This window comes from Phalacrocorax aristotelis, chromosome 9 (assembly GCF_949628215.1).
Source record: "Phalacrocorax aristotelis chromosome 9, bGulAri2.1, whole genome shotgun sequence".
Taxonomy (NCBI): Eukaryota; Metazoa; Chordata; class Aves; order Suliformes; family Phalacrocoracidae; genus Phalacrocorax; species Phalacrocorax aristotelis.
This window is the reverse complement of record NC_134284.1, coordinates 35,390,574-35,415,231: the sequence shown is the minus strand read 5'-3', so window position 1 is coordinate 35,415,231 and position 24,658 is coordinate 35,390,574. Positions and strand designations below refer to the sequence as shown.

Sequence of the window (24,658 nt, the reverse complement as noted above, 5' to 3'; positions counted from 1 at the left end):
CCATCCAGCTTGCTGGACAGCCCGTGGAAAGAAACAACACTGGAGGGACTCAGAAGTCATCTCAGAAATCCTTGGGAGAGAAAAGCAGCCCAGCAGCCAGCCCACCTGCAGACTCTAATCCCACTGCAACTGGGACATCTCCTCCTCTGCTCCTTTCTACCAAGCATTAGTTGCCTCTTCCTGGGAGCAGCCATTTCCATCCCACCTTGACCAGCAGACTGGAGCCAGGGGCTTCTGCGAAGCTTCTTCAGAGGCTGCTCTTGCTACAGCCACGAATACAACATGGAACTGTGCATTGTTCACAGCCCCAAGGCTGTGGGTAGGGTGAAAATGGGAAAGTGCCAGGAGGAAAACAGACTGGGTCCCAAAGTCAGCAGGAGACTGGCCAGAGGTTGGAAAATCTGCTGGGTGAGGCAAGACCAAGAGAGCTGGGGCTGCCCAGACCAGAGAAGAGGAGGCTGGGGGAAGACCTGAGGCCTCCCGGAGGCAACGGCAGGCGAGCAGTGCTGTCACCAGCCAAGCTTTGTAAGATGTCTGTGCCTAACGACAGGGTCACCTTGCAAACTTTCTTCCAGGCTGATTTCTAAGCCTACAGCTGAACTTCACGCAGGTGCTGAAGAAACAGAGAAGTTACGACAGGCTCCACGTTGCAGTGCCTTAGAGCCTGCAGCGATGGTCCTGGGAGGCAGTGGCTAAGATGTTTCAGGGCAAGAGATACTCCTAGGGCTACTGAGAAACAGCCTGATGTCAGGTAGGGAGAGGACACATTTCAAGGTAAGGACCATGGCAGCCCTTCCTGCCATTTGGCTGTGCTGATGATGAGCATCTTCATCCCTGGGAAACCCTATAGGGTCTGGCACATGGGAAGGGCTCTGGGGCACAGACCTTCTCCCAGCCAGGAGTCACCTTGCCCTGCTGGTGGCATCGAGCACCAGCTTTAAAGAGTGAACTGCAATTTCCTCAGCTGGAAAACGTAGTTCCATTGGAATGAGCAGGAGAAGACATGCCACAGTACGGGCTGGGAAGGTGCTCTGCAGCTTGCTGTACACTTGTGCGTGTGCTGCCTTCCCGTGGGACATTCCTCTCAGTGCTGGCTTGCCTCGGCTGTTCAGCTGGACAGGACCACAGAGGCATGCCTGCAGAGGCCCAGACACAACCTTACCCTCTTCTCATCCTTGTTATCTTCAGATGCTGAGAGCCTGCAAGACATTTCACTCCCTGCTCTAGCCTCCACAGCCCATTTCACTGCTCACCGAAGGCAAAAGAAAGCCTTCAGATAACTTCCACAGGATGTGGATAAGGACCTCGTGCTAGGACTAGAAGCCAACTTTTAAATAACACCTTCTAAGCAGAATTTCTCATAACCACTTAGAGCAGGACAGCCGTGTTCAGAGAGATGCTCTCTTCATATCGAGCCCGTCTCTTCTTTTGTCCCTTTTTCCTGCATGAACACTTTGCAGCAAGCTGCAGAGCATGGCTGAAGGGGAAAGCTAAGCCTACTTCAGACAAAATAGCACTTAAAGGCCTGATGCTGCTGTAAAAGCCAGGAATAAAAGCCTAACCGAGAGCTGTGATGTGCGAGGTGGCTCTATTCAACAAGTCACTTGGATATCCGGAAGCTGCACACAGATGTAATTTATTTCACTTTGAGTCCAAAAAGCTCAGGCAGCCTCTAAGAGCAGAAAATGCTCCAGGCCCATTTGACTTTTTCTCCCTCTTTCTCTTGTGCTGGAATAACAAAAGCAAAAGCCCATTCAGGGAAAGGCTGAATGCAGCAAACTTTCATCCGATGCTCAGAAGAGTGAAACATCCGTTTGCTGGCACAGAGCGAGGCACCAGCCCCAAGCACAGCCTGGCCTGCTGGGACCACAAACAGCTATTTTCTCCCAGGTTCCTTCGTATTTTTGAGCTGTGCAGTAGGTGAGCTTGGCTCGACAATGAAAACACCTATGAGAGGAGAGCAGAGCTGGAAAGATCATAGCAGGGACCCTGCAAACTCCTGGCTGGGGCGACTTAAAGCCCAACTGGTTTTCGTTAGGAAATTGTGTTTCAAATGGGTCTTATGAGACACCAACGTGATGAGAAGCTCTGCTGTCTCCTGCAAAGGCTGGTGAAGCTGGGCATCGAAGTGGGTGAGAACTGTTGACCTTCAGGCTTTGGGGGCAGTCCTGGCTGCCCCAGTGTGGGGCTGGATCTGAGTTGTCCCATCCTTGGATCTCCAGAGGAACGCTGCATCTTCGTTGATGCTGGTGCCCAGCTTTGCAAACATGCACACAGCTCTCAGACAGATGTGCCAAGCCCTTTGTGGCCTGTGATTTGAGTCTTTTTCCTCTTGTATGAGAAATGTTTGCCACAGATTTGCTCTCCGCTCTACCCCTGCCACATGTGAGTGCCATTCTTCACTGACCTGTCCTGGCATATGCTCTTTCTGAGCTGGAACAGTTATCTCCTGCAGATGGGTGCAGGCAAGCAAGTGAAAACGCTCTGCACAGCCTTGTTCTGATTCTGTCCATAAATCGGTTTCCAGCAGAAACCCCTTCTTCTCCTTACTTAAAGCCACCAGAGGTGCTCTGTGGCAAGAAGGATCTCACCCTCCTTCTGCCCCACCAGCAGCCCCAGGAGCTGTATGTGTTCCCTTCTTACCCCAGACTGTGTCTGCTGGCAGCAGCTGGGGCTGCAGGGACACGCTGCTGCTCTTGAGCCAGCTGCCAGCCAGCTCTGGCAATGCTGCTGCAAAATAAATCTTCGCATGGCTTGGAAAAGACAGATTATAGTCTGGGAGTAAGGAAAAGGGATTCCACCAAGCATGTAAAACTCCCAAGGAGGGGTTTCTTGCCTGGCAGCAAGGCAGGCGTGATGATGGGGGCTGATTCCTTCCTTCATGGCTGCATCTCCCGCTGCTTCTGACTCCCACCTCGTTTCTCAGAGCTAACCCTACGACTCTCTACCTGCATGTCAGAAGCAAGCCGATTTTCCACAACGGATTAAGTGCCTGGTGTGACAAATGTACTTAAAGTCAGGTTGGGAGACTCCTCTGCAACCTGCAAGGGATTGTTTAATATTCTGAGTGCCTGCCTGTGCGGGGGTGATGCAGACAACGCCGGCGTGGCTGGCTGTATGCCCCGTGGGTCAGCAAGGACACCCGTGCGCCTCCACGGTCCCTCTGCTCTCTGCCGTGCACTGCCAGGGGCTGGAGGAGACATCGTGCGGTTATGGCATTGTGCAGCCACGCACAGCCTTTAGTGTCTCAGGAGCAATGTTGACAGTGTTGTTTTGTTTTAAATGGAATTAATGAAAACACTGAGCTTCCCTTTGTGTAATACAAACCCTGCTGCAACCAGATTTTAAATACCTCTCTGCAAGATGGCTCTCACTGTACCTCCCCAAAGAACATCTGCAAAGGAAAGGAGTGAGAGAGAAATTCTGGCACTGTTCAAGGCTCCTGACATAAACTTTCCTCCTCCTGTCAGTGCTGGCTTTCCCGCAATGACTGCTGAGGTACTGGAGGACCAGCGGAGCAGTTCCCTGTAGTGCAATGCTAAGCTTGGGTGGGCTGGACGGGCCCCAAGCGTGCGTGTGAGCAGTGTCCGAGCGCTTCGGACTGGAGCTGTTGCAATGCCTTACCCTCAGATGTCTGGAGGACCAGGGTCTTGCTGTACGGGCTGACTCCTGTTTTGTTGAAGGCTTTGACACGTGCGCTGTATGTGCTGTTGAAGTGAAGCCCGTCCACCGTGCACATGGTCTCCTTGCCCACGTACACCTCCTGCAAAGCAAGCACAATTAGTGCCCAGACCATGGAGTCCCGCAGGTGGGAGAAACAGCTCCCGGCGGGCGTGACACACAGGGTTCAGCCATGCTCTGCTCTCTGGGACAGACTCATGAGCATTGCATATGGCTAAAGCAGAGCAAAATGGCCCTGTGATTTATTCTTTGACAATACTGCCCCATAAAACCAGTTTCTATAGGGGAAGGATATGCTACTCATACAACCAAGTCATAAGGCATCAATCCCAGCCAAGCTCCCACTGAATCCCAGAGGGGCTCGGCCAGAGAGAGGAATTTATACAGACTGAGCCCAGGACACAGAAACATCCTCGCAGAAAACAATTTTCCATGCTCTTGGGTGGCAGGATCGAAGCATTCCCTCATACAAAACAAGGTGATCACACTGAATGGGTGCTGACTCCCCGGCTTCTGCTGCTGTAGCCCTGCTCAGGAATGGAGCTGTGCGAGCAGGGACAGCGGTGAGCAGGCCTATGGGCTACTAAAATGCATAGGAGTGACTTGTACTTAGCAGATCCCAAGACAAAGCCCTGTTTGCTGCCCTTCGTGCAGCAGACAGAGGCTCTGCGCAGAAGCAGCGCACCTGCGTGGGAAGGCTTCGCTGCCCTGCACCCACTTCAGAGCCTGTTCCACTTTGCTGCCCGAGGTGATGGGGTGCTGCTGCTTCCAGAGCCAATGCTAGAATCAGGCTCCTTTTCTTGCCAGGTGGGTGCATGTCCCCAGAGCTTATAGGGGTGACTGCACGCTCCGCTGCACTGCAGAGCAGAGATAATGGCTTCCACCCCTCCTGAGACCCTGACCAGGGCTGGCAGCAGTCCAGGCCACAGGGGACCTGGAAGCAGCGACGAGTCAGTGCTCAGGGTCAAGGAGGGCAATGCAGGTGTCCTAATGAACCGAGTGAGATCAGTGGTGGGACGCTAAGGTGGCCCTGATTTCCCCGGGCTCCAGCACCCACAGAGCTCTCTCTGGCAGCTGGCACACCATGAGAGAGTACAGCTCCCACTTCACCACCCCAGGCTCACCGCAAGGAGTCCCTTTGTGGCTTGACACCCAAAGACAGCGTCCTCTTGCCTGAGGACACTGTGCCAGCCTCTCCTGCCTATTTGTGTGGGAGGTAGCTAACAGGCTGGGCTACACGCTGGCCTGCTCTCAGTAGGGACAGTCACCTGTATGACAGTCGGCACTTCCAGCTCACTGGGCAAATCTCTGCCCGACACGGTTGGTCAACTCGCTGCTTTTGGGCAGGACAATGACTCAGTGATTTGAGAAGCCAGTGACATCCCCCTCCGTGGCACCAGCCGCATCCCATCGGCTGGAGCAGGCCTCTCTAACCCCAGCAGCAGGAACACCACGTACATCCAAGCCCCTTCTCACTGCGGGTGGGAGAAGACTGGTGTGCTGGGGAACTGCCCTCACCTTGCTGGGGGTGGCTGTGCTGAGCCTTGGACTCCCTCCAGATCCCACCCACATCACCTCTCTTCTGCCTCAGCTCTGCTCTGGCTCTGAGTTTCTTGTGGATGAATTCAGAAAATGCAATGGCCTGGTCCCTGCGCCTGCTCTTGGTGGATGTGAACACACCAGGATAATTATCAGTGTGTCGGATCAGAGAAAAATAATATTTTAATTGTGTAATGACAGCAATTTAAAAGCCCTCAGGCCTTAAACACCTCTGCTTGCTGGCAGCTGGCAAATCATGAGCACTTCATGGCAATTAGCATACCCTGCAAGAAATATTTAGCAACCCAAAAAGATGGTCCTTCAAATGTGTTTTTTGTGTTTGAAAGTCATATTGGTCACTGGAAAGGTGTTTCCACCCCCTCAAGTAACCTTGCCCCCACCAGAAGGGCCCACAGCTTGTCTGCACTGTCAGCTTCCCTGGGCACCCCAGCAGCAAGTCTCATCTTTCCAGGGAAGGAGTGAACTTGCAAAAAGTCTGGGGACCATTTTGGCCTCTTCAGGGCAGGGCAATATTGGAACCAGGAGCAACACCTTGCTGCCGGGACTGGCTTCGTGCGCCAAGCACCTACCCTGAACTGGCCGCCATTGCCATCGTCGAGCTCCAGGATGTAGCCTTCCACCTGCACCGTCGACAAGGGGGGCTGCTTCCAGGACAAGGTGGCACTGTTGTTGTGGGTGCAACACTCCTCTAGCTGCAGGATTGGGGGGGCCGGCACTGGGGAGGAAACTAAACACAAATTAGTGTAAGCCTGGCTGCTAGCACCACAGAGGAGGAGCAGGGGATAGCCGCGGCATGCACGTTTCAGCTGGAGCATGGAGGATGTATTTATTGCCTTGGAAGCCAGCACAGCACAAGGGATGTAAATGCAATCTCATGGGTGTGAGGTGGGGAGGAAGCAGAAAGGACAGTTCTCCAAACAAGCTCCACCAAATTCCTCCACTCTGCAGCCTGGTGAAGCTGAGATTTCCCCAGAGCTTCTCTGCTTTATCCTCATTTTCTAATGAATTTTGGTGAAATATACGGCAGTGCAACAATATACCTGGCACAGAACTGCCTGGACTCTTCACAGCAGCTGGTCCCAGACCTGGGACACCCTCCCAGGGGCACTCTGCAGAGCTGGCTGCAGCTGTGGGCCTGGCCTTATCTACAACCCAGCAGCAAGCACTGTTCCACTTTTCCACCACACAGATTCACTGCAACAAAACAAGTGATGCCAGAGCAGCAGAGATGAACCTCGGGCCCTACAGAATAGAGAGCACCTGATGTTTTTGGCATGGCAGAGTCTGTTCTGAAAGGGGAGGCGATCACACAAACTGCGAGACTTGGTGTCTCTCACCGATGCTGTTTTAGTGCCAGGGAATGATAGCCCTTGCCCTGCCAAAAAAGGCTCAGGGTCCTTCCATGCTGTCCCAAGCAGAGCACCCACACCCAGGGGTTCCCGTGGGGCTCCCAGGGCTGCCCCCTCTGCCAGCTCAGCCATCAAACAGCTCTGGCTGCTGAACACCTCCTGGGGAGGCATAAGCACGTTTCAGAAAGGTCTCCAAACAGGCACCAGACAGTCCTCAGCCCCTGCATGCTGCTGGAACTGATGCTGGGCAGCTGTGCACCCTGTAGCCTCCCATCAGCTACACAGGGGACATAAAGGACTGTCAGGGCTTTTTCTGCTCCAGCTGCTGTATTTGGGCATTTGCAGGTGCATATTGCAGCCTGCTTCTGCTCTGCAAAGCATGGAGGAGTGACAGCACAAGAAGGAAAGGGGGTGTCCTCAGACACATCCCACCCCTGGCCAGGGAGAGCCCTCATAAACCTCCTCTCAACAGAGCTCCTTATTCTCCATCCTCATCCTCATTGCTCAAAGTCTGACAAAAGCCAGTGAAAAAAAGATGTGGAGGAGCCGTGGATGCCCGGGAGACAAGAGACTTGCCGGCAAAGGTTCACCACTCACCACCTCCCTCTGTGACTCCTCTACCTGCTGGGTCAGATCCTCAGCAGGAACCACCAGGCCAAGGGCCTGGAGAAAACGAGTGGAGAAAGACCTCATGTTACAGCTAATACAGTAGAGGGGATGCTGCTCGTGGCCAGCACGTGCTGGCAATGGATGCGGGATGCCCTGTACCTATTGCTCACCTCGGCTCTTTATTGAGACCTCTGGCATTGCCCTGCCTCCCCTGGTGGGGCAACGTGTTTGGGATCCAAACCCAACCTTCTGCAAAGTCTAAAAAATATCAACTTATTTCCACAGCGAGGGTGAGATGAGAGGACAGCCTATGTCAGCTCTGCCCTGCCTCCACAGAGGAGGGCGGGCAGCTAAACTTGCAGCAGATTTGCTCTTATTAATTAAAAATAACCCTCTGGGCTAAATAGAAAGAAGGGAGGGCAGGAACATGGTAACGTCTCCACGATTTGTGTGTAAGCAAAACAGTAATCCAGCCCTCGCTGGGTTTAGCTCCCCTCCCTATCAAAAAATGTTGCTGACACTTCAAATTAACGGCCTGGCTAACGATAAGCAAAGACGAGCGCTCCCAGCAGCCGTGCCCGACACATCACTCTCACTGCAGCAAATACCAGCGGGGCCAATATTTGAAGACACTTATTATCGTTACAGAGGAAGCACACGGTCAACAGCCTTCCTGTGTCTGACCACTGAGAAATACTGGTGTGTGCAAATGGCTCCGAAGTCAGGAAATCCAGCCGTGATGGCAATGAAGAGCTGTGCCACACCTGCAGCTGGTGACCCTTCCTCCAGGCAGCATATTTGCACCGGCTGAAGGTACAGGCCTGCGTTCCATGTCCTCCTGAGCTCGCTGTGCCACAGCCCATTTGCATCTTCTGTCAGCTTCCCAGGGCTTGCCAAGTCGCAAATTGCTCCCAGGTTACAGCGGCCCTCTGCTTCCTGCAGAGCGATGCAAATGCAGTGGCTCTCCGCGGTATGGGAGAGTGAGCACAGAGGGAACACAGAATGAGGAGGAAATTAAAATTGAAATGAAGGTCTAAAACAACAGCGAGGAGAGGGGAGGGAGGAAGGACCCTGAGCCAAGTGTCGTGGCTCTTTGTGCCTTTGTGTTTGGAGGGACAAGGTGGCTGCCTGCAAGCAGGCAGCTCGCTAGCTGGCCGATGCCAGATGCTGCTCAGCACTGACCAAGCGAGCATGTGTGAGCAAAGGTTTGGGAAGTCCCTTGTGCTGCTCCCAAGACCCTGGTCCCAACCTCCACCAGCTGAGCAGGGACCACCCTGGCTCTCCTGGCACTGCAGAGAGCTTTCTAAAGCAGTGCCAAGCAAAACCAAGCTCCCAGCATCTTGATCTGGCAGACAGCTGCCCAGGGATCAGAAACAGGGAGGCAGATAGCTGGCCCAGGGGTGCAAAATACACTGGAACGGGCATAACTCTGGGACTGGGGTGCCCAATCTTGCTGGGAAAAGATGAGAAACTGTCCTCTGCTGCCCCTTCCCTGTGATGAGTTGCACGGAAGCACTCAGCAAGAGCAGAGACAGGCTTCTGAAAGGCACTGGAAACATTCTTACCTTTCATCTGCACAAAGTCAAGCTGGTGGATGGATTGTAGCAGAGGGGCGTTGTCAAGGTTCAGGTCAAAGTCCGTGGTCATCCGGGGTGTGAGCGTCCCCTTTCCCCACTGGTCCTCGGTTAAGTGCACTCTCCTGATGAGAGCGTCGGAGATCTGGTGGCAAGGAGCAGCCTCAGCTACCAAGGGCCACCTGGGCTGCGTGCTGTGCCCTGTCCCCACCCCGCTCACCAGCTCCCCTGCGCCTCCCGGGCTGCCACTTCTGTCCCTGACTGCCAAAGGCTGGGACATCACACATGGCTTCTAGCATCACCCTTTGCTGCAGGCTCAGATTGGCAGAGGGACCCCAGGAGCTTTGGGGATTATTTTAAAGGTGGGGTCTAGTACCGAAGGGACCAGCCCAAGAATGAACAGTGGGATGCAGTTCTCAAGTGCTGTACGTCCATCTCTGGCTGGAGAACCACAGGACAGCACGTTTTGATCACTGCTCTGGAGATTCACCACCGTCTGCTTCAACCCTCTGTTCCTCTGGTCAGAGTAAGAAATGTCACTGGACAGGTTCTGCTTCTGTCCTGCTGTGACTTGGAGGTGATGAGAGGTTGGCCCTTGATTTTATGCTGGAAAAGCTGGGAACATCATCCTTGGAGTAACTCCCCCAACTCTGCTGCATTACCCCAGGACCCTCATCTGTGCAATGCCTTTCCCGCTCCCCTCGTAGCCCAGATGTGAGCAGCTCCACACCAACCTGCAGGAAGCCGCTGGGGTCGTTCTCCTTGATGACCTCCAGGCAGTATTCCATCAGGCCCGTGGTCTGGCGCAGCTTGACCGTGCAGTGAGAAATCTGGTCTCGCACCACCTGCAACGGGACAAGGAGAGCTGCGCTGCTCGGAGCTGAGGGGTTTTGGGAGACGGGGAGGAAATGGGCTTGGGTGCTGCGTGGGCACAGGGACATGGTCAGGGCAACACGAAGGGAGACGAAGACTCAAGGGAAGAGAAAAAGGCAGAACTGGCCAAAACTCATACACCAAATTCCGGATCTTTGAAAACCTGGTGAACAACAACAAGCCTTGTTTAGCTCAAAATTATTAACCCATGTAATTATTCAAAGCAGTAGGGCAGTTCCTTGTTCTGCCTTTAATTAAGACAGCTTCCAAATGACAGCTTATGAACTCCCTGCAATGCAAATGCCTGCCTCTATAGATACACAACTGCTGCTGCAGCCTCTGTGGGGCTGCCCTACCTGTCCTCGGCACGGAGCCGGGCTGCGGGGTTGGCTCTGGGGCAGCTGCACCCAACCACCCCGGGTGAGGAGCGAGCCTGGTATGTTGGTATTTCCAAGAGGAATGAATGCACCACCTCCCCCAGCTTCAGCTCTGACTAGTGATCCGTTTGAGGTGCTCATCTGTCCATCAGCTGAGATGGACCACTCTGTAGAATTGCCTCATCTTCTCCACCAGCTGCGGTGGGAGTCTGGGGATGAGCTCAGGTGTGCCAGTGAGAGGAGACAAATCCTGCATGCCTTGTGTCAGGGCTCCCTACAGCATGACAAGCTCTTCCTGGGGCTGCCCGGGCTGCCCGCTAAAGCATGTCTTCTTGCACCCATGGATGGTTCCCCCAGGGGAACATGTTTCAGCATCCCAGCAGTGGAGTACAACCAAGTGTGTGGTTTGGCCAGTGCCCACGGGCTCTGCTGACCTTCCCCAAAACCCAGCGGGGAGGACACGGTTCAGGCTCCCACACTGCGAGGGTGTATTTGAAGGTTGGCTGGTCCCTAAGACCTGCAAGGTGCTCCCTCACGCTGAATCCCCACAGGAGACAGTGCAGGTCTGCACCCGGCATCAGTGGGATTTCTTCAGCAGGACAGATAGACCGACCTGGTGGCAGATGGGAGACTGGCAGAGTGGCTCAGGAAGACAGATTTCATGCTTTAGAGGAATGTACCCATAGCAGATGATTTTTTGTTTTTCTGGAAGAGCTTTAAGGGTGTGTAAAGTTCTTCACTAAGGCTGAACAATGCTATGCAGCTCTAGAGCCCTCAGCTATTCAGGATGTTACAGAGAGTAAAGATATGAGCTTCACGTCAGCATCTGCAGCTGCACGTGATGGAAAAGACTGCAATAAGCAGCGATTAACATTTCTGAAGGCAGAGTTATGTCCTCAGCATCGCAGTCGGTGAATCCCAGCGCCTGTGTGCCGACTGCTCCGCAGGCGCAGCAGTGCTCGAATGACCGCCCTGGGCTGGGGAGCACCTCCTCCTGTGAGCATCCCTATAACGAAGAATGTGTCAGCCTCCTTGCCGTGAATGAACTTGTGTTTCAAGGCGGGGCGATGACTCCTGCAGGGCAATCAATCACATCATATGCTGCTTAATTATAATTTAATCACCTCTACTTAATCACCTAACAGGAAGAAAAGAATCCTGTAACTTGGAACAACACATCTGCTTCTGTGACATGCTGTGAAGCACTCTCCCAGCCAGCTCCTTTTTTTTAGGGAGTTGCTGTTTGCAGAGCCACCCCTGAGATTCTTTTAGCAATCCCAGCCTGGTGTTTCCAGGCTGTGGCAGAGGGAGGCCAGAGCAAGCCTGGGTGCTGGAGAGGGGGCTGCAGCCAGCGCACCCCATGTGAAGGGCAGACAAGGCAGCAGGGGGAGCTCCCATATTGCTCCTCTGGACCAAGACGTGTGTACGGAGGCTTGCAGAGATGCTGGATCGCTTGAGATGGGGCCTAGCAAGCAGCATGATCAGCACGATCAGCACACTCCGCTTTTGGGCTCAGACACTGTCATTAGAGGGAAGACTTCATTCAGTGCCACTTTCTAACACTTGAGTGCACTGGAATGGGTCTGCTGGGATGGAGCAGAGGCAGCAGCTGGTCCTGGAGATCTGGACTCCTACACTGACCTCTTCCGAAAGCGTGGGCAAGCTGCTGGACTTCCTTTCCCCTTGGGGATGGTCAGTCCTTCAGGGTAGGATCCAGAAGGCGCAGCAGGGGTGCAAAGCCTTGCAGCAACCTGCAGCCCCTGCCAAGCAATGCAAAGAAGACCCTTGCATTAATTTGATTACTTCTGCCCAGAGAGAGGGTGCTGGGGGGTTGTTCTGCTCTTGCAAGGGTTCTTGGCTGTGTGGATGTAGGGTCTCTCAGCTGCAGACTGTGGTGCTACCACTGAGTGCGAGATGAGCCCAGCCTGCGGGCTCCAACCTTGCTGTTTGAGCATAACCTGACAGCAACTACCACGCCAGAGTGAGATTTTGCATTCCCTGCCTGCTTGGCTGCAGATGAGCAAGTGGGAATCACTCCCTGAATGCCCAGAAAAGCAGCCTCTTTTTTCATGTGAGACCCCTCTCCGGGGAAATGCACATGCCACCAGGAAGACAGCAAAGACGGGATTGGTGAAAAAATCTTCTTATCTTCTTTGCAGCTTAAAGCTCTGTCTGGTTTGCCCAGGATAACGAATTTGTGAGCCTTTCCCTGCCTGAGTAGATGCTTTCGAGGTATTACCAGCAGAATTGCCATCTGCTTCCACCAGCCAGACAGGAGCCTCCAAGAAGCAGCATTTGCTCAGTGAAGACAGGCACAGTGTCCCAGGCCAGCCTTGGACATGCGGCTGGCTCCCCTGGCACCCACTTGGCCAAGAGACAGGGTTACTGGTGTGGCAAGGGGACCTCCCACCACTGCTCCGGTGTCAGTGTGAGGCCTGCGGGGCTTCCTGGCACTGCCTGGGAGGCGGGAGCTGGAGCATGGAGATGTTAGTCCTGGCTTTGCCCCTCTACCCTGCCCGCTCCCCGGCAGCAGGGTGAGGTGAGGCCAGAGCCAGGCAGCTCCAGGCTGAGTAATTACCGAGCTTCCTGGCAGATTATCCCTGCTAAGAAAGGTTTGGTCCAGAGTGGAAGCGCTTGCTGCAGGCTGCCACTGAGGCTTTGTAAATCTTTATGCATGTGAGTGCACACTGAGATACAAGAAATTCCACTTAAACATAAGTAAAAGGTTTTTCTCCCTGTAAAGGTCATCAAAGACCAGAACAGAGAGGCTGTGGAGTCTCCAGCCTTGGAGACATTGAAATCCCAACTGGAGGCAGCCAGCTCTAGGCGCTCAGAAACTGCACCCAAAGCAGCAGCTGTGGCTCTGTCTCAGCCCACACCTTTAGCCCCAGCGACCCTGCCCTTCTGTAGCTCTGTGACCCCCTTTGGGGCTCCAGCAACTATTCATCTGGAGAACTAAAGCAGTTTAATTGCAGAAACTACACAGCAGGCAAGCCAACAGCAGAAATCCACGTTTCCCTTCACAACCAACAAACTGTTTTCAAGGCAAGGCAAGAGATCTTTGGTTGGGACCTCGTGGGGCTTTGTGGCTTTATAGCTTCTGCGCCCCACATGAGAGAAACGGGACACAGACAGGAACAGTGAGGCTCCATGAGTCGCTTTGATTAGGGTTTTTAAAATAAGATATAAATATCTCCCACACATTTGAAGGCACGGTCCAAACCCAGTGGGGCCAATGAAGTTTTCCATATGGCCTTAAGCATCCTGTGGTTCTCCTCTTGCATCAGGGATTTCCACTCCCTGGGGTACCTCAGCTCCCTGTTACCCCAGTAATGAAGAGTATTTTGATGAAGAGAGCTGGAAGCAAAGTTGAGAAGTTCCTCAAGCCTTTGACTTGTGCAAGCAAATGAGGCTGTGTTGGCCTGAGGGGCAGCCTCAGGAGGAGGCCTCAGAAGGTTTGCAGAATTCACCAGATTGCCAGGAAAACCAGGCTGCCTTGAATTCTGCATGGAGGTGGGCAGTTTACAAACCTCTCCTGAAACTGCATGGGTAACACGCCTCACTGAATGGTGGCATCTTCTGGGAAAGGGCTAATGGCTCAGCTGGTGAGGGGATTTGGCAGCTCCATATATTTTGTTTGTGGTCGTTTTTATCAAATGCCTTTTTTTCCCTTTAGGTGCCAAAGGAGGCAACAGCCAGAACCTGGCTGCTAATTACAGCCTATAAAAAGGACTTTTGCTGTGCACTCACAGCAGTTCACTACTACCTTAAAATAGGAAATTTATTTCAAGAGCTTTTCTTCCCTGTAAGATGACATTAACTATAATTTACATTTTAATACAGCTCCTAGAAGGCAATAGCATCTGCACTCATCTCTATTTAAATGTCTTCCTCACCTTCCTTCTCTTTTTAGTACTTTGCTAGAAAACCGGTTTTCAAGGCACTCAACCTCACTTGAACCTGGGCTCCTCAGCGCCTGGGATGAGTCCTGACGGGGACGTCACGTGGAGGACATGAAGCCTCCTCACCCTGGGCACGCTGTAGCCAGGGCACGGTCACCTGCACGGCCATGGGGACCGAGGGTGGGGTTGTGCTTCACCACAGCGCTGCAAACCCAGATGGAAAAATCCTCAGGACAGATCCCGATGGCTTGATTGTGCTGAATCCCACAATCACACGTCCTCTGAGCAGAGCATTTCCAGGTGGATGTTTCCATGGTGACTTGCCTCTTGCTACTGGGAGAGGAGGCTCAGGCTGGAGCTGGGGAAAGCAGAGCTGCTGCATTAACCCCGTGCGATGCTGGCAGCGGCATGTCCCGGAGGCTTGCACAAGCCTCTTTTGACCAAAGGCACCAGTGAGCATGGGGAGGTGCGATATGGAGACCTGGTCTCCAGTGCAGAGCCACTGGAGAACATGGCACATGGACAGATGCTACAGAGGACAGACTTGATCCAGCTCTTCAACAAAAGAAGTGGAAAGCTTGAGGGACATCAGAAAACCAGAGGCATTCCCTGCAGCCTGATCACAGCTCTGCAGAGCTCCTCAGTGCCCAGCTCTTGGTGGCTATGCCCTTCCCAAGGTGCTCAGACACTAAGGCAGGGGAAAAATAGTGCAGAGTATGGAGAGATTTGTAAGGGAAAGCAGTGGTCTGGTATCTGCATCTTCGGGAAATAATGCACCTTGTAATAAGCTTATCTGACCTGTGTGTCCCGTCTGGTGTTTCCGTACAGAAATGGTACAGTACAGGAAACCAATCCTGTGCTTCTGTCCTGTTTCTCCTCCTTTCACATCAGTCCTGATCACCAATCACCTAATCCAACAGGGGACACCCTTGGGCTTTCTGGAAAATCCTGACTGTAACCCCTGAAGAAGGGTCACGGACCAGCAATTCATTTCTGGAGATCCAACGCTATGGACAGGAGCCCTTGGTGAGTGTTTCCTATATAATTAGCTCCCGTTGGAAATGCAACAACTGCTTTCTGTTTGCAAGGACTCTACAGCCAAAGCACCATGGTGAAATCACAGGGCAAAGGCACCCCAGACCCCTGAAGGCCAGAAGAAGGCCAGAATTGTCCACCACCCTGCCAAGAGCCTAAAGGAGGTGCACACCGAGCTCAGTCCATGTGTACTGTGAACTAAGGAGAGATTTTTTCCTGGGACAACACTGCAGGGAAGCCTCTATGTCTCCTGCTCAAACTGCCCTGTGGCTGTAGGACATCTTCCCTTGGGGAAGACTATACTGTTCCTTTGAAAACCAGGGCAAGCAATGAAGAGCAGGACAGACAAGGAGGTCTGTCCTGGAGGTGGAGCAGGCACCTGGCCCCACTGCTCCTCCAGATGTTATTTTTTAAAGCCTGGGTTCTTTATCTGGATCTAAGTGTAGGGGGAGGTTGGGGACAGGCAGGGACACATCCCTTCCAAGTTAATTTCCTCCCAAACATCTCCCCCTCTGGAGCAATTAGTGTTGACCCACCGGGAAACCTGGATTTGTGCCTGCCTCCATGAAATATGTGTCAAGCCAAAGTAGGCCAGTCCTGAAGCTGAGCCAAGCCCAACTCCGGGCGCCGCATGGGAATGGGAACTTGGGCTCCCCAGTGAAAGGCACCTGTGGCACTGTGCCAGCCGCAGGCTCTGCCCCTCCGTGCCTCTCCTCCTTGCTCACACGGTGCCATACCGTGCCGTGACGGTACGGGGCAGGCAGGGGGGACATCCCACACAGAGATTGGCTGCAGCCAGGATGCTGCGGCTCCACACTGGCTGCTGGAACAACTAGTTTGGATCTGAAAGTGCTCCTGGGTGGCACAGCTAAGTCCCACAGCTCAATCTATCTGCTCATCTCCTCCTCAGCCGACTTGCTCTGGGGACAAGGCTGTGGCAACTGGATACGCAGGCCAGGCGAGGATGCTCTGGACTGGTCTCCTGTGGGAAGAGGTGAAGCTGTGACCACAAGCTAGCAGCCAATGCCCTGTCCTAATGTGAACATCAACCAGGACAAGCCCCATGGCCCTGCAGCAGGACCCACCAGGGATCCGAATTCAGTGCAAAGTGTGTGTCAGGGCACGTGTAGGAAGAGACACCGCCGAGCATGCAGCGTGCTGCTGTGGATGGGGCAGGCGGAGGTGGGGAGGTGGCCCCTCTGCTGCACAGTCGCACACCCTGCACACCATCCTTCCTGACACTCTGGAAGGATTCCCGCTCCCTCTGCAATGCCGCCAGCGCTCCAGAGCCTTGGGGAGAAAGCTGGGGGCTTTGTTATCTGCCCCCAGCCAGCCCCAGCCTCAGGCTAGAGGGGAACATCCTGTAGGGAGGCAGCTGCTCCAGACACAATGCTGCTCCCCTTTCATGTCTCGTCACATTCCCCTGACCCTTTGAGCGAGGCCAGCCCAGTCCATGCCCAGCTGGAGCTGCAGGTGCTGCTTTTCACAGAATCATAGAATCATTTAGGTTGGAAAAGACCTTTAAGACCATGAAGTCCAACCATAAATGTAGCACTGCCAAGTCTGCCACTAAAATATGTCCCTAAGTGCCACATCTACTAGTCTTTTTAAATACTCCCAGGCATGGTCACTCAACCACTTCCCTGCAGCCTGTCCCAGAGCTTGACAACCCTTTCAGTGAAGAAATTTTCTCTAATATCCAATCTAAACCTCCTCTGATGCAACTTGAGGCCATTTCCTCTCATCCTAAAGGCAATTTCCTTAGTCCAGAGGGTTCCTTGGAGGCGGCAAAGGGGAAACAGCCCCACGGGGCAATGATGTGGGCAGCCCCTTCCCCTGGGTGACAGAGCAAATGGGGACAGCAGCAGTGCCAGGGCGGTGGGGACAGGGGACCAGGCTGCAGGTTTGGTGGTGAACTCTCACCTTGGTGGCCTGGTGCGGCTGGGGGACCCTGTGTGTTCAGCAGGAGGACAGCAAGGAGGTACCCAACAGGACTGAGATGCTCCTGCACCCCGTCCCATCTGCAGCTTGTGAAAGCAGGCAAGATCCTCTCTGTCCCCATCCCCAGGCCAGAGGGGAAGGATATACATTCACCTGGGCCATGTGCCAAGGCTGTGTGTCCCAGCCTGAAGAGGATGAAGCCCTGGGAGGCAAATCTCAGTGTGCAAGACCCTAGCTGGCACTTGGGTGGGTCAGCGCTGCATCACTCTCCCCATACAAGGCTGAGGCCAAGGTAGCACAGCTGCATTTATTACCTATTATGGCACATGGGGAGCTGTAAGAGCTCGGTCCTTCAGGGAGGGAGGACTGAGGACTGATTTTAACACAGACCAATCTGAAACTCAGGGGCTGTTTCTTCTTTTAAGGCCCACGCTGGCCTAATGAGAAAGTCTGGCTGGTAACAAGGGTGGATGTGGGTGGGATGTACGTGTGCACAGGTTGGGGGGGCAGGCAGTACAGTAAGAGCAAGCAGTGGGACGCAGTTTGCTTCTTCCAGTCAAAAAGTGAAAGGCCTCCGCAAGTTGTGCTGAGCAGGGAAATTGTTTTGTACTGCCCAGCTTTGTCAGAGTTTAATTAACCGTGCCCTGAAGGCGCAGACGGAAAGAGAGCCCACCAGGCAATGGGGGTCCTTTCTGCGCCTAAAATACAGGCTGGCGGCTTGGCACGCCTGTTTGGGGTTGCGCTTTATTGTCAGACACCAAGCACTGACGCTGGGCTTGGTCCCACAGAGCTGCTATTGTCCATCCCATGTTGCAGTGCCCATCGTCTGCAGGCAGACTGGAGACTGGTGGCTTCCTCCCTGATTTTAGGCAGGTCCAGGAATCCCTTTGGAAGCCTTCTGGATGGCCCAAAGCCAGACCGGAGAGGATGCAAGTGGAGCCAGAGAAGAGATACAGATGTTTCTAGCCCAAACACTGAAAAGCCTTTGCAAGAGGGACCCTGGAAGCATGAAGTGATGTTGGTGTGAAATGCCTCAGCTGGCCTGTATCAGTGGTGGCCACTGCCTTGTCCAACAGACACTGGGCACTGCTACACCCACTCCACCGGTTCCTGGTGAGATTTGGCCCTTTGCAACCCTTCTCAGTCCCAAACCAGCTGAAAAGACGTGGTCTTGTGACTGCAGGGACAACACAAGTCAGGAGCCCATTTTCACAGCTGACCTCAATGCTCACATCTAGAGCTGCATCTCAGCTCCCCCAACGCCAGCAATTCACCTCTCAGTGCAACTATCTCCCTGAGGGCATGAGGTGCTTACCAAGCACAGAAACCAGAGCAATTCCTGCTCCTGCCTGATGACCAAACTAGCACCTCATGACACTAAGTCCCCCAGGACTTCAGCTGAAGCCAGCACAAGTTACAGGCACTCAGCAACCTGCAGGATCATGCTAGTAGCTCAGAAGCAACATGGGGCATGACTAGGTCTTTTTCCAGCCTGTGGAAGCTGCACACCTGGCCCTGCTGACCTAATGACAACACTTTGGCCCAGTAATGGGGTAATTCAGTGGCAACTGCCACCTGGGAAAAGCAGTGCTTTGCCTGTCACGCTGGGAGCAGCTGGGCATCTGCAGCAAAATGGAATTCAGCTAATCTGAAAAGCAAGAAGGGTGGCTTTCCAGTGACCTCCCCACATCTCCTGCAGTGCTTCACCCCAACAAACAGCATCACGGTCCTCATCCCTGTCCGGTGCCAACCCTGCTAAAAGCACTCTGGCCACGCCAGCCCGTGGGCAGGGACTCACCTTCAGCTTGTGCTCATGCTCCTTGTTGACCCGGGAGAGCAACTGGGCTTTCCTTCTGTTGAGGGCATCAATGAGGGCGTCACACTGGGCCACGAGGCAGGCCTCGAACTCCACGCTGTTCTCCTGCATGTCAGAGCAGAGCGTCACAGCCCAGGGCATGTCTCCATTTCAATTGGGAAACCTGATTTTTATTATGATACCACATGGGCCATTTTTATCTGTGCAGCTGCACCACTGCAACACACAAATCCATAGCATTAGCATGTGGAGTGCTCAGGGCAAATGTGGTGGTGGCAGATGAGGAACAGGTTTGGTACGTCCTGCCACATCCTTGGATCTGCCTACGGCAGAGGTGGAAAGGGCTGGGGTCTCTGCTGCTCACTCCATGACACAGGCAGCTTTGGGAGCAGCAGTGTTTGGGAGGGCTGCAGGGGGTAATATGGAAAGGCAGGTGCTGATTGTGGGCTCCTTTGGGACAGCACCCATCGAACAAGCCAGGGAGATGGGGCAGGGGACTGCAGAGAGCACCCCACCCCCATGGGAAGGGGATGCTCCTCGGCCACGAGACACACTACCTGGATTTGCTGCACCATGTTGCGGAGCTGGACCAGGAACTCCTTTGCTTCCTTGGCTCTGTCTGATAACCCATTCAGGGCCTGGGAAAGCTGGCTCTGCAGGGGGAAGAAAGAGCAGGGTCATTTCCAAGTCCTGGACTCATCCTTGTGCTGGAGGAGCTGATGGATGTGTGATTTGCGCTGGGGATGGACTGCAGCGCAGCACTGCCTTCAGGGGTGTGCAGTCTTTAGCAACCCACCGAGGTGTCCTGCCCCTGCTGCTCTGAGTGTAAGGAGAGGAAAAGGAGCCATCATCATGGATGCCCAGGGTTTGGGAAGCAGACATTGAGTGCCCACCTCCTCCACAAGCTTCCCTGGGTGATCAGAGACAAGCCACATCCATCTTGGGTCTCAAAGTGAGCCAGTCAATACCTCCCCTGGACCTCTGCTCTCCAGGGAGCCAGACACCCAAAATCCTGTAGGATCTGACCCATGTCTGCTGAGGATGCTCAGCAAAAGGGCACAGATCGGGCCACCCGAATCAGACTGAAAATATCCCAGTCCCTCCTGAATGGTAAGGTAAAGTAGAGTCCTCCACCACCACACAAAACACTGACTGCCCCTTCCTCCTCCGGTGCTACGGGTGGGAGCGCACACCCACAGCCTGCTCCGGCCCGTGCTGAGCTGAGCTGCGTAACATGGTAATAATAATGATCAAGTCTTGTGCTTTTTCACTTTCCTGGCACTTTCCAAACATTAACTCCGGAATCTTCCCCTTTTGCCGTGATTTCAGTAAGAGTTATTACCTCAAGAATTGGGCAAATCACCCATGGCAATTTACCTCTGGGAGAGATTTCGCCTCTTTCGTGGGCTGCGAAGTGCCTGCAAACCCCACGCGGGTTTTGAGGTGTGATCTTTCTTTGTGGCAGACAGAGAGGGGGACCAGGAAGATGGCTGATGTCCCCAAATCTCCAGAAACCTAACGTGACCGTCCCTCCTGTGGTCGGGATGCTGGCACTGGGCTGGCACCCGCCCTGTTGTGCTGAGCTCCCCGGGACGCCGGCACGGGGAGAGGGAGGAGGTGAGACAGGAGAGGGGAGCTGGGGGAGTGATGGTGCAGAAGGGATGTGAGGTCACCAGAGCGCAGCGCCTGCTGAGATGGCGCTGGGCTGAAATGGAGAAAAAAAGAATTGCTATCGAGGAGACGAGGTAACAAATGAATGGCAACCATTTAATGGCCCAGAAAATGACCTTACTGCTGCTTCCTCAGGAGATGTTAATATAACCCTAGTGATTCCTGCATTTCCTTTGTAATTTATCATGCCCGAGTCATTAGGATGTGGAGCTAATCAGTGAATGAATCTCTAATAAAAATGGGATTGCTAGGTCAGCTCAGCAGGGCCCCCCCTTCTCTCCTCCCTCCCCTCCCCAAGCAAAGAGCCGAGGTCGGAGCCCAGGCTGCTCCCCGTGGCACCGGCAGCCCGACGCTCCGCAGGGATGACCCAGCCCTGCTTCGCCCTCTCTGCTGTGCCCCTACAAAAGCCTCCGTTGCCCTGCCCTCCGTTGCCCTCCACAGCCCACACGCATCCTAAGCCCAGCAAGGTGGTTTGCTGAGAACCGAGCACTGCAGGGCCCTGGTCTTCGATAACACAGGCAATTAATAGAGAAAATCAGCAGGAGTTTGTTATGTTTACAAGCTGCTCATTAAAATTGCAGCATGGTGGGTTTTTTTCCTTTAATAGTCTTTTTAAGGCTTTTTTTCTATCAACATATATTTCAGAAAGGGGATCTTTATACCAACATAACTCTTTGAGGCTTTCCTAACAGGAAAGCATTTTAAATGTGCTCTTAATGTTTAATGAGAGCTCCGCAATGCCAGTATGCACTGTCCATGTGCAGCTCCTTCACCCCGGACACCCCCAGGCTCACAGCACAACGGCTTCCATGGCGCAGCCACAAAAATGGTGCATCTCCTTCAGAGCCTCCCTCCTTGAGGTCTTACACTGCATCCCCCTCCTCAGCTCGGCCCTTCCCTCTGCTCGGGGTGTTCTCAGTGCCACCAGCGCCTGCAAGCAGGTTTCTGAACTAGTCAGGAAACTTTTTTCCCATAAACTAATTTTTTCCATAAGGTTGATGAGGCGCACAGCAGACACCCTGCCCCGTCCCTTGTCCCCGGCACAGAGACTGGGGCGCTGACACTAGCCTGCCCAGCTCACAGTGATGTGCAGCAAGAGCTGCACAAAGTTGGGGTGTTTTCAAGTTCCTATGTAAGGGTGGCCACAGGCTCCTCACTGGAAAGGGGAGCTCTTAAGGTTTGGTTTTTCATCAGCACAAGCTTCATGCTGATCTCCAGGAAGGGTCCCTATGACACTGAGGCTCTCCTGGAGCGGGGACACGTTCCTGGACACATCCCCTTTGAAACATCTGCCCAGCTCTCCCACTGCATCCCTGCTGCTTACGGCAAGAGTCACCCTGCTGGGGACTCAGAGCTGCAAGCCGTCACGGTTAGCCCATTAAACAAGGTTAATTAATGCTATACGACAACGGAGCACGTATGAGAATGTGCACAGGGACTCACGGGCATGCCTGAACGTATTCATTAAGGGCAGCGCTGCAGGCGCAGAGACAACGTGATTCATAACCGAACACCACAGAAAAACAAAGTCCTTCTGGTTTCTGTTATTATGTTAATAAGTCAGAGGCTGCAGAGAGAAATTAAATGACTAATTGGGTCCATATATTCTACGGGTACCTTCCATGACCCTTGGAGCAAACCCAAGCTTTAATGCAGTCAGTCGCTTTGGAGAAGGATTTAATCACTGGACACGGAAGGCAGAGTCACAGGTTTCCCAAAAGCGTGTGATCTACATGGAGGGAGCAGGAGATGGAGACTCAGGAGTTCTCTGCGTGGGAGCAAGGGGTCGGAAGGACCTCAAGCCTTGTCTCCTGCAGGTGCCGTACCAGATTGCAGGAAACAAGATGCTGTTAATATTTCTGACACACACTGGAGGGATTTCCCCTCCCTGCAAAAAGCTGGAATGTTACACTTTGCATCTCCGTATGGAAACAAAATCTTTGGGGGTTCTCGAGGCGGGGAACCTCACTCTGGGGACCACTGTCCCCCCGCAGAGCAGGGGACGGTGGATGGAGACCCAGCGTCCTCCAGCGTGCAGTGGGCCAGCGAAGCTCGCATGCGCTGGACCGGAGCAGAGTCCCACTCCGAGCTAGCACAGGCAGGGGAATTAATGAGTGTGAAATGAAGAAAAATCCCATTTAGCGGTGTCTTAAAATCAAGTGAATTTGTTCTTTGCAGAAAGCTGGCCTCTTTTTCAATGCTCTTGTTTCAAGGCAGTAAGAAGAGACCTCTGTAATTCACATTAGCATTAATGGGAGCTAAGCACTTAAATCTCTGTCCCCGGAGCACTTAGGAGAGAATCGGACTGCTCTTTGTGCTCGCTAATAGCTCTGTAACCCTCCTTCCCAGGCACAGCTGACAAAGGGATTTCTGTCACTCTTTGATTCTCCCTTGTCCCAGAGCACGGGTGAGCAGTCTGGTGCAGAAGGCTGGTGCCTCAGTACGGCTGAAGAGGCTCCAAGAAATGGAGGGAAGCACCATTTTAAACTCTGCATCACCTCTCAGATGGAGCTGGTCTGGTTCTCCTCCCATATAACCCAGCTGCCAGAGATGGAGCTCCTCTAGGTTTACCTTGAGGCAAGGAGGGTGCCGAGCCTGTTATTTCAGAAGGCGCCAGGTCCCGCTCGGCATTGGATGCTGGATTTGCGGAGCTGGCTCTGTGTTGCAGCTCCATCTGGCATACCGGGAAAAATCTGAAGTTAGCTAGTGTTGGCCACCAACAAGAGTGAGGAACAGTTGCTCTTATCTCAAACCCCAACTCGCTTGCAGGCTCTGACACTAGAGAAAGCACCTGGAGTACTCCAGAGAGATGCTGGTCTCCTTCCCTGCTCAACGGAGAGGAGGGTTCCCCTGCAAGCCAAAACCCAATTGCTAACCCAGGTCCCTGGGCCAGCTGGAAGCCCCGCTCCTCATGTCCCTGCCCACCCAGGAGATGTGCAGCTCTGCGCTGACTGTCCCCAGCCCGCAAAGGCTGCACCCACATGCACAAAAGCAAGCTGGTGTGTGCTGGTGAAAGGTCACAAATTCAAACGAGATCAAGAAAGGACATTTCTGTTTAAGGTCAGGCCAAATGCACACCCTAGTGCAGCATCTTCTGTACAATGGTGCTATTCCGGCCTCCAACAGATCACAGCTCATGAGGCTGGCATGGCTTTCACGTAGCCTGTGTGACCCCCCTTGGATTTCTCTTCCACAAAACCGTCCTGTCTCCTTGTGGACTAACATAAGGTTTTATCACCCACAAGGTCCTGTAGCAAGTTCACAGCTTAACGTTAGGTTTACGGCTGGAATTGATCTTAAAGGTCTTTTCCAACCTAAATGATTCTATAATTCTAAGTGTGTGCCCTGTGAAAGCCACCTCCCCTGGGTTGCTGCAGACCATGCCCGCTTCAAAGGCCATTTGCACCCAAGACTTCAGATGACTGCACCTCCTTACCAGTCACAGACAGGCTAGGTGCTCCCTGTCACCCCAGGACAGAAAACTCACCCCAGAAGAGCTCTCAGCATTGCACCGAGTACCCAGTACCTGCTCTGACACCCCAAGTGTTGCAGCCAGCCCCTGTTTCTCCTCTCCTTCCAACCAAGTCATCTTGCAGCCAGTTTCTCTGCTGGAGCACCCATAGGGAGGCAACAGAGAAGAGGAATAAGCCACGGCAAGAAAAGATGCTGTTCCCAGCTGTTCTGCTTGTACCCTCGAAAGGATGAGGAGCTGTCACAGATGCTGGAGTTGAAGTCATGCGCTACTTTCTTTTAACTAAAGCATAGGACCTCCAGCCTTTCAATCTTGAGGCAAGCTTACTGTATGTGATGCCTGACTAATTAAAATGGGATGTTTAATTAAAACTTCCATTCAGTCAGGAAGTTGATGAAGCTAAACTGCTGCTAATTGGCTTTCGGCTCCAGTCACGAGAGCCTGACTTTTGGATTCAACGCTGCCCAGGAAGAGAAACCAGAAGCTCTGCCTAGAGCTGCAGCCTGGGCTGAACCTGTCCCTTGAGACAGGAGCCTCCAGCGTGGGGCGAGGGGAGACCAGGCTGGGCAGTGCTGAGTTCTGGGGTCCTGCAGGGGCTGGCCCTCATGGGAGCCAGGCGACCGTGGGGAGCTGCCTGTGCCCCGTGCTGCGAGGGAGCCTGCCAATCCGCCCCTGGGGAGGCTCCTTCCTGAGCCTGCTTCCAGCAGCGATAAATGAAATCATGCCATCACCCCCCTCGTTTCTCCTTTGCTCACCTGACAGTCATTCAGTCACTCCTGCTGGGCCTGCTCTGGGGCT

The 24,658-nt window shown here is 53.5% G+C and overlaps 1 protein-coding gene across 8 annotated transcripts in view; it reads right to left on the bottom strand.

The window, feature by feature from the left end:
- The window catches only part of TRIM9 (tripartite motif containing 9), a 70,737-nt gene that overhangs the window by 11,218 nt on the left and 34,861 nt on the right, over window positions 1-24,658 (bottom strand). For 6 of the 8 annotated variants that reach the window (XR_012662402.1, XM_075104360.1, XM_075104355.1 and 3 more), the window contains exons 2-7: window positions 19,275-19,370; window positions 18,700-18,822; window positions 9,508-9,618; window positions 8,765-8,918; window positions 5,811-5,968; window positions 3,625-3,763 (exon numbers count right to left, since the gene is read on the bottom strand). Coding sequence is in view for 7 of the 8 variants with exons in the window: in XM_075104360.1 (XP_074960461.1) it covers window positions 3,625-3,763; window positions 5,811-5,968; window positions 8,765-8,918; window positions 9,508-9,618; window positions 18,700-18,822; window positions 19,275-19,370 (781 nt within the window). In the remaining variant the exon portion in view is untranslated. The remainder of the gene's footprint in view (window positions 1-3,624; window positions 3,764-5,810; window positions 5,969-8,764; window positions 8,919-9,507; window positions 9,619-18,699; window positions 18,823-19,274; window positions 19,371-24,658) is intronic. The other 2 variants (XM_075104362.1, XM_075104356.1) reach the window with 1 other exon arrangement.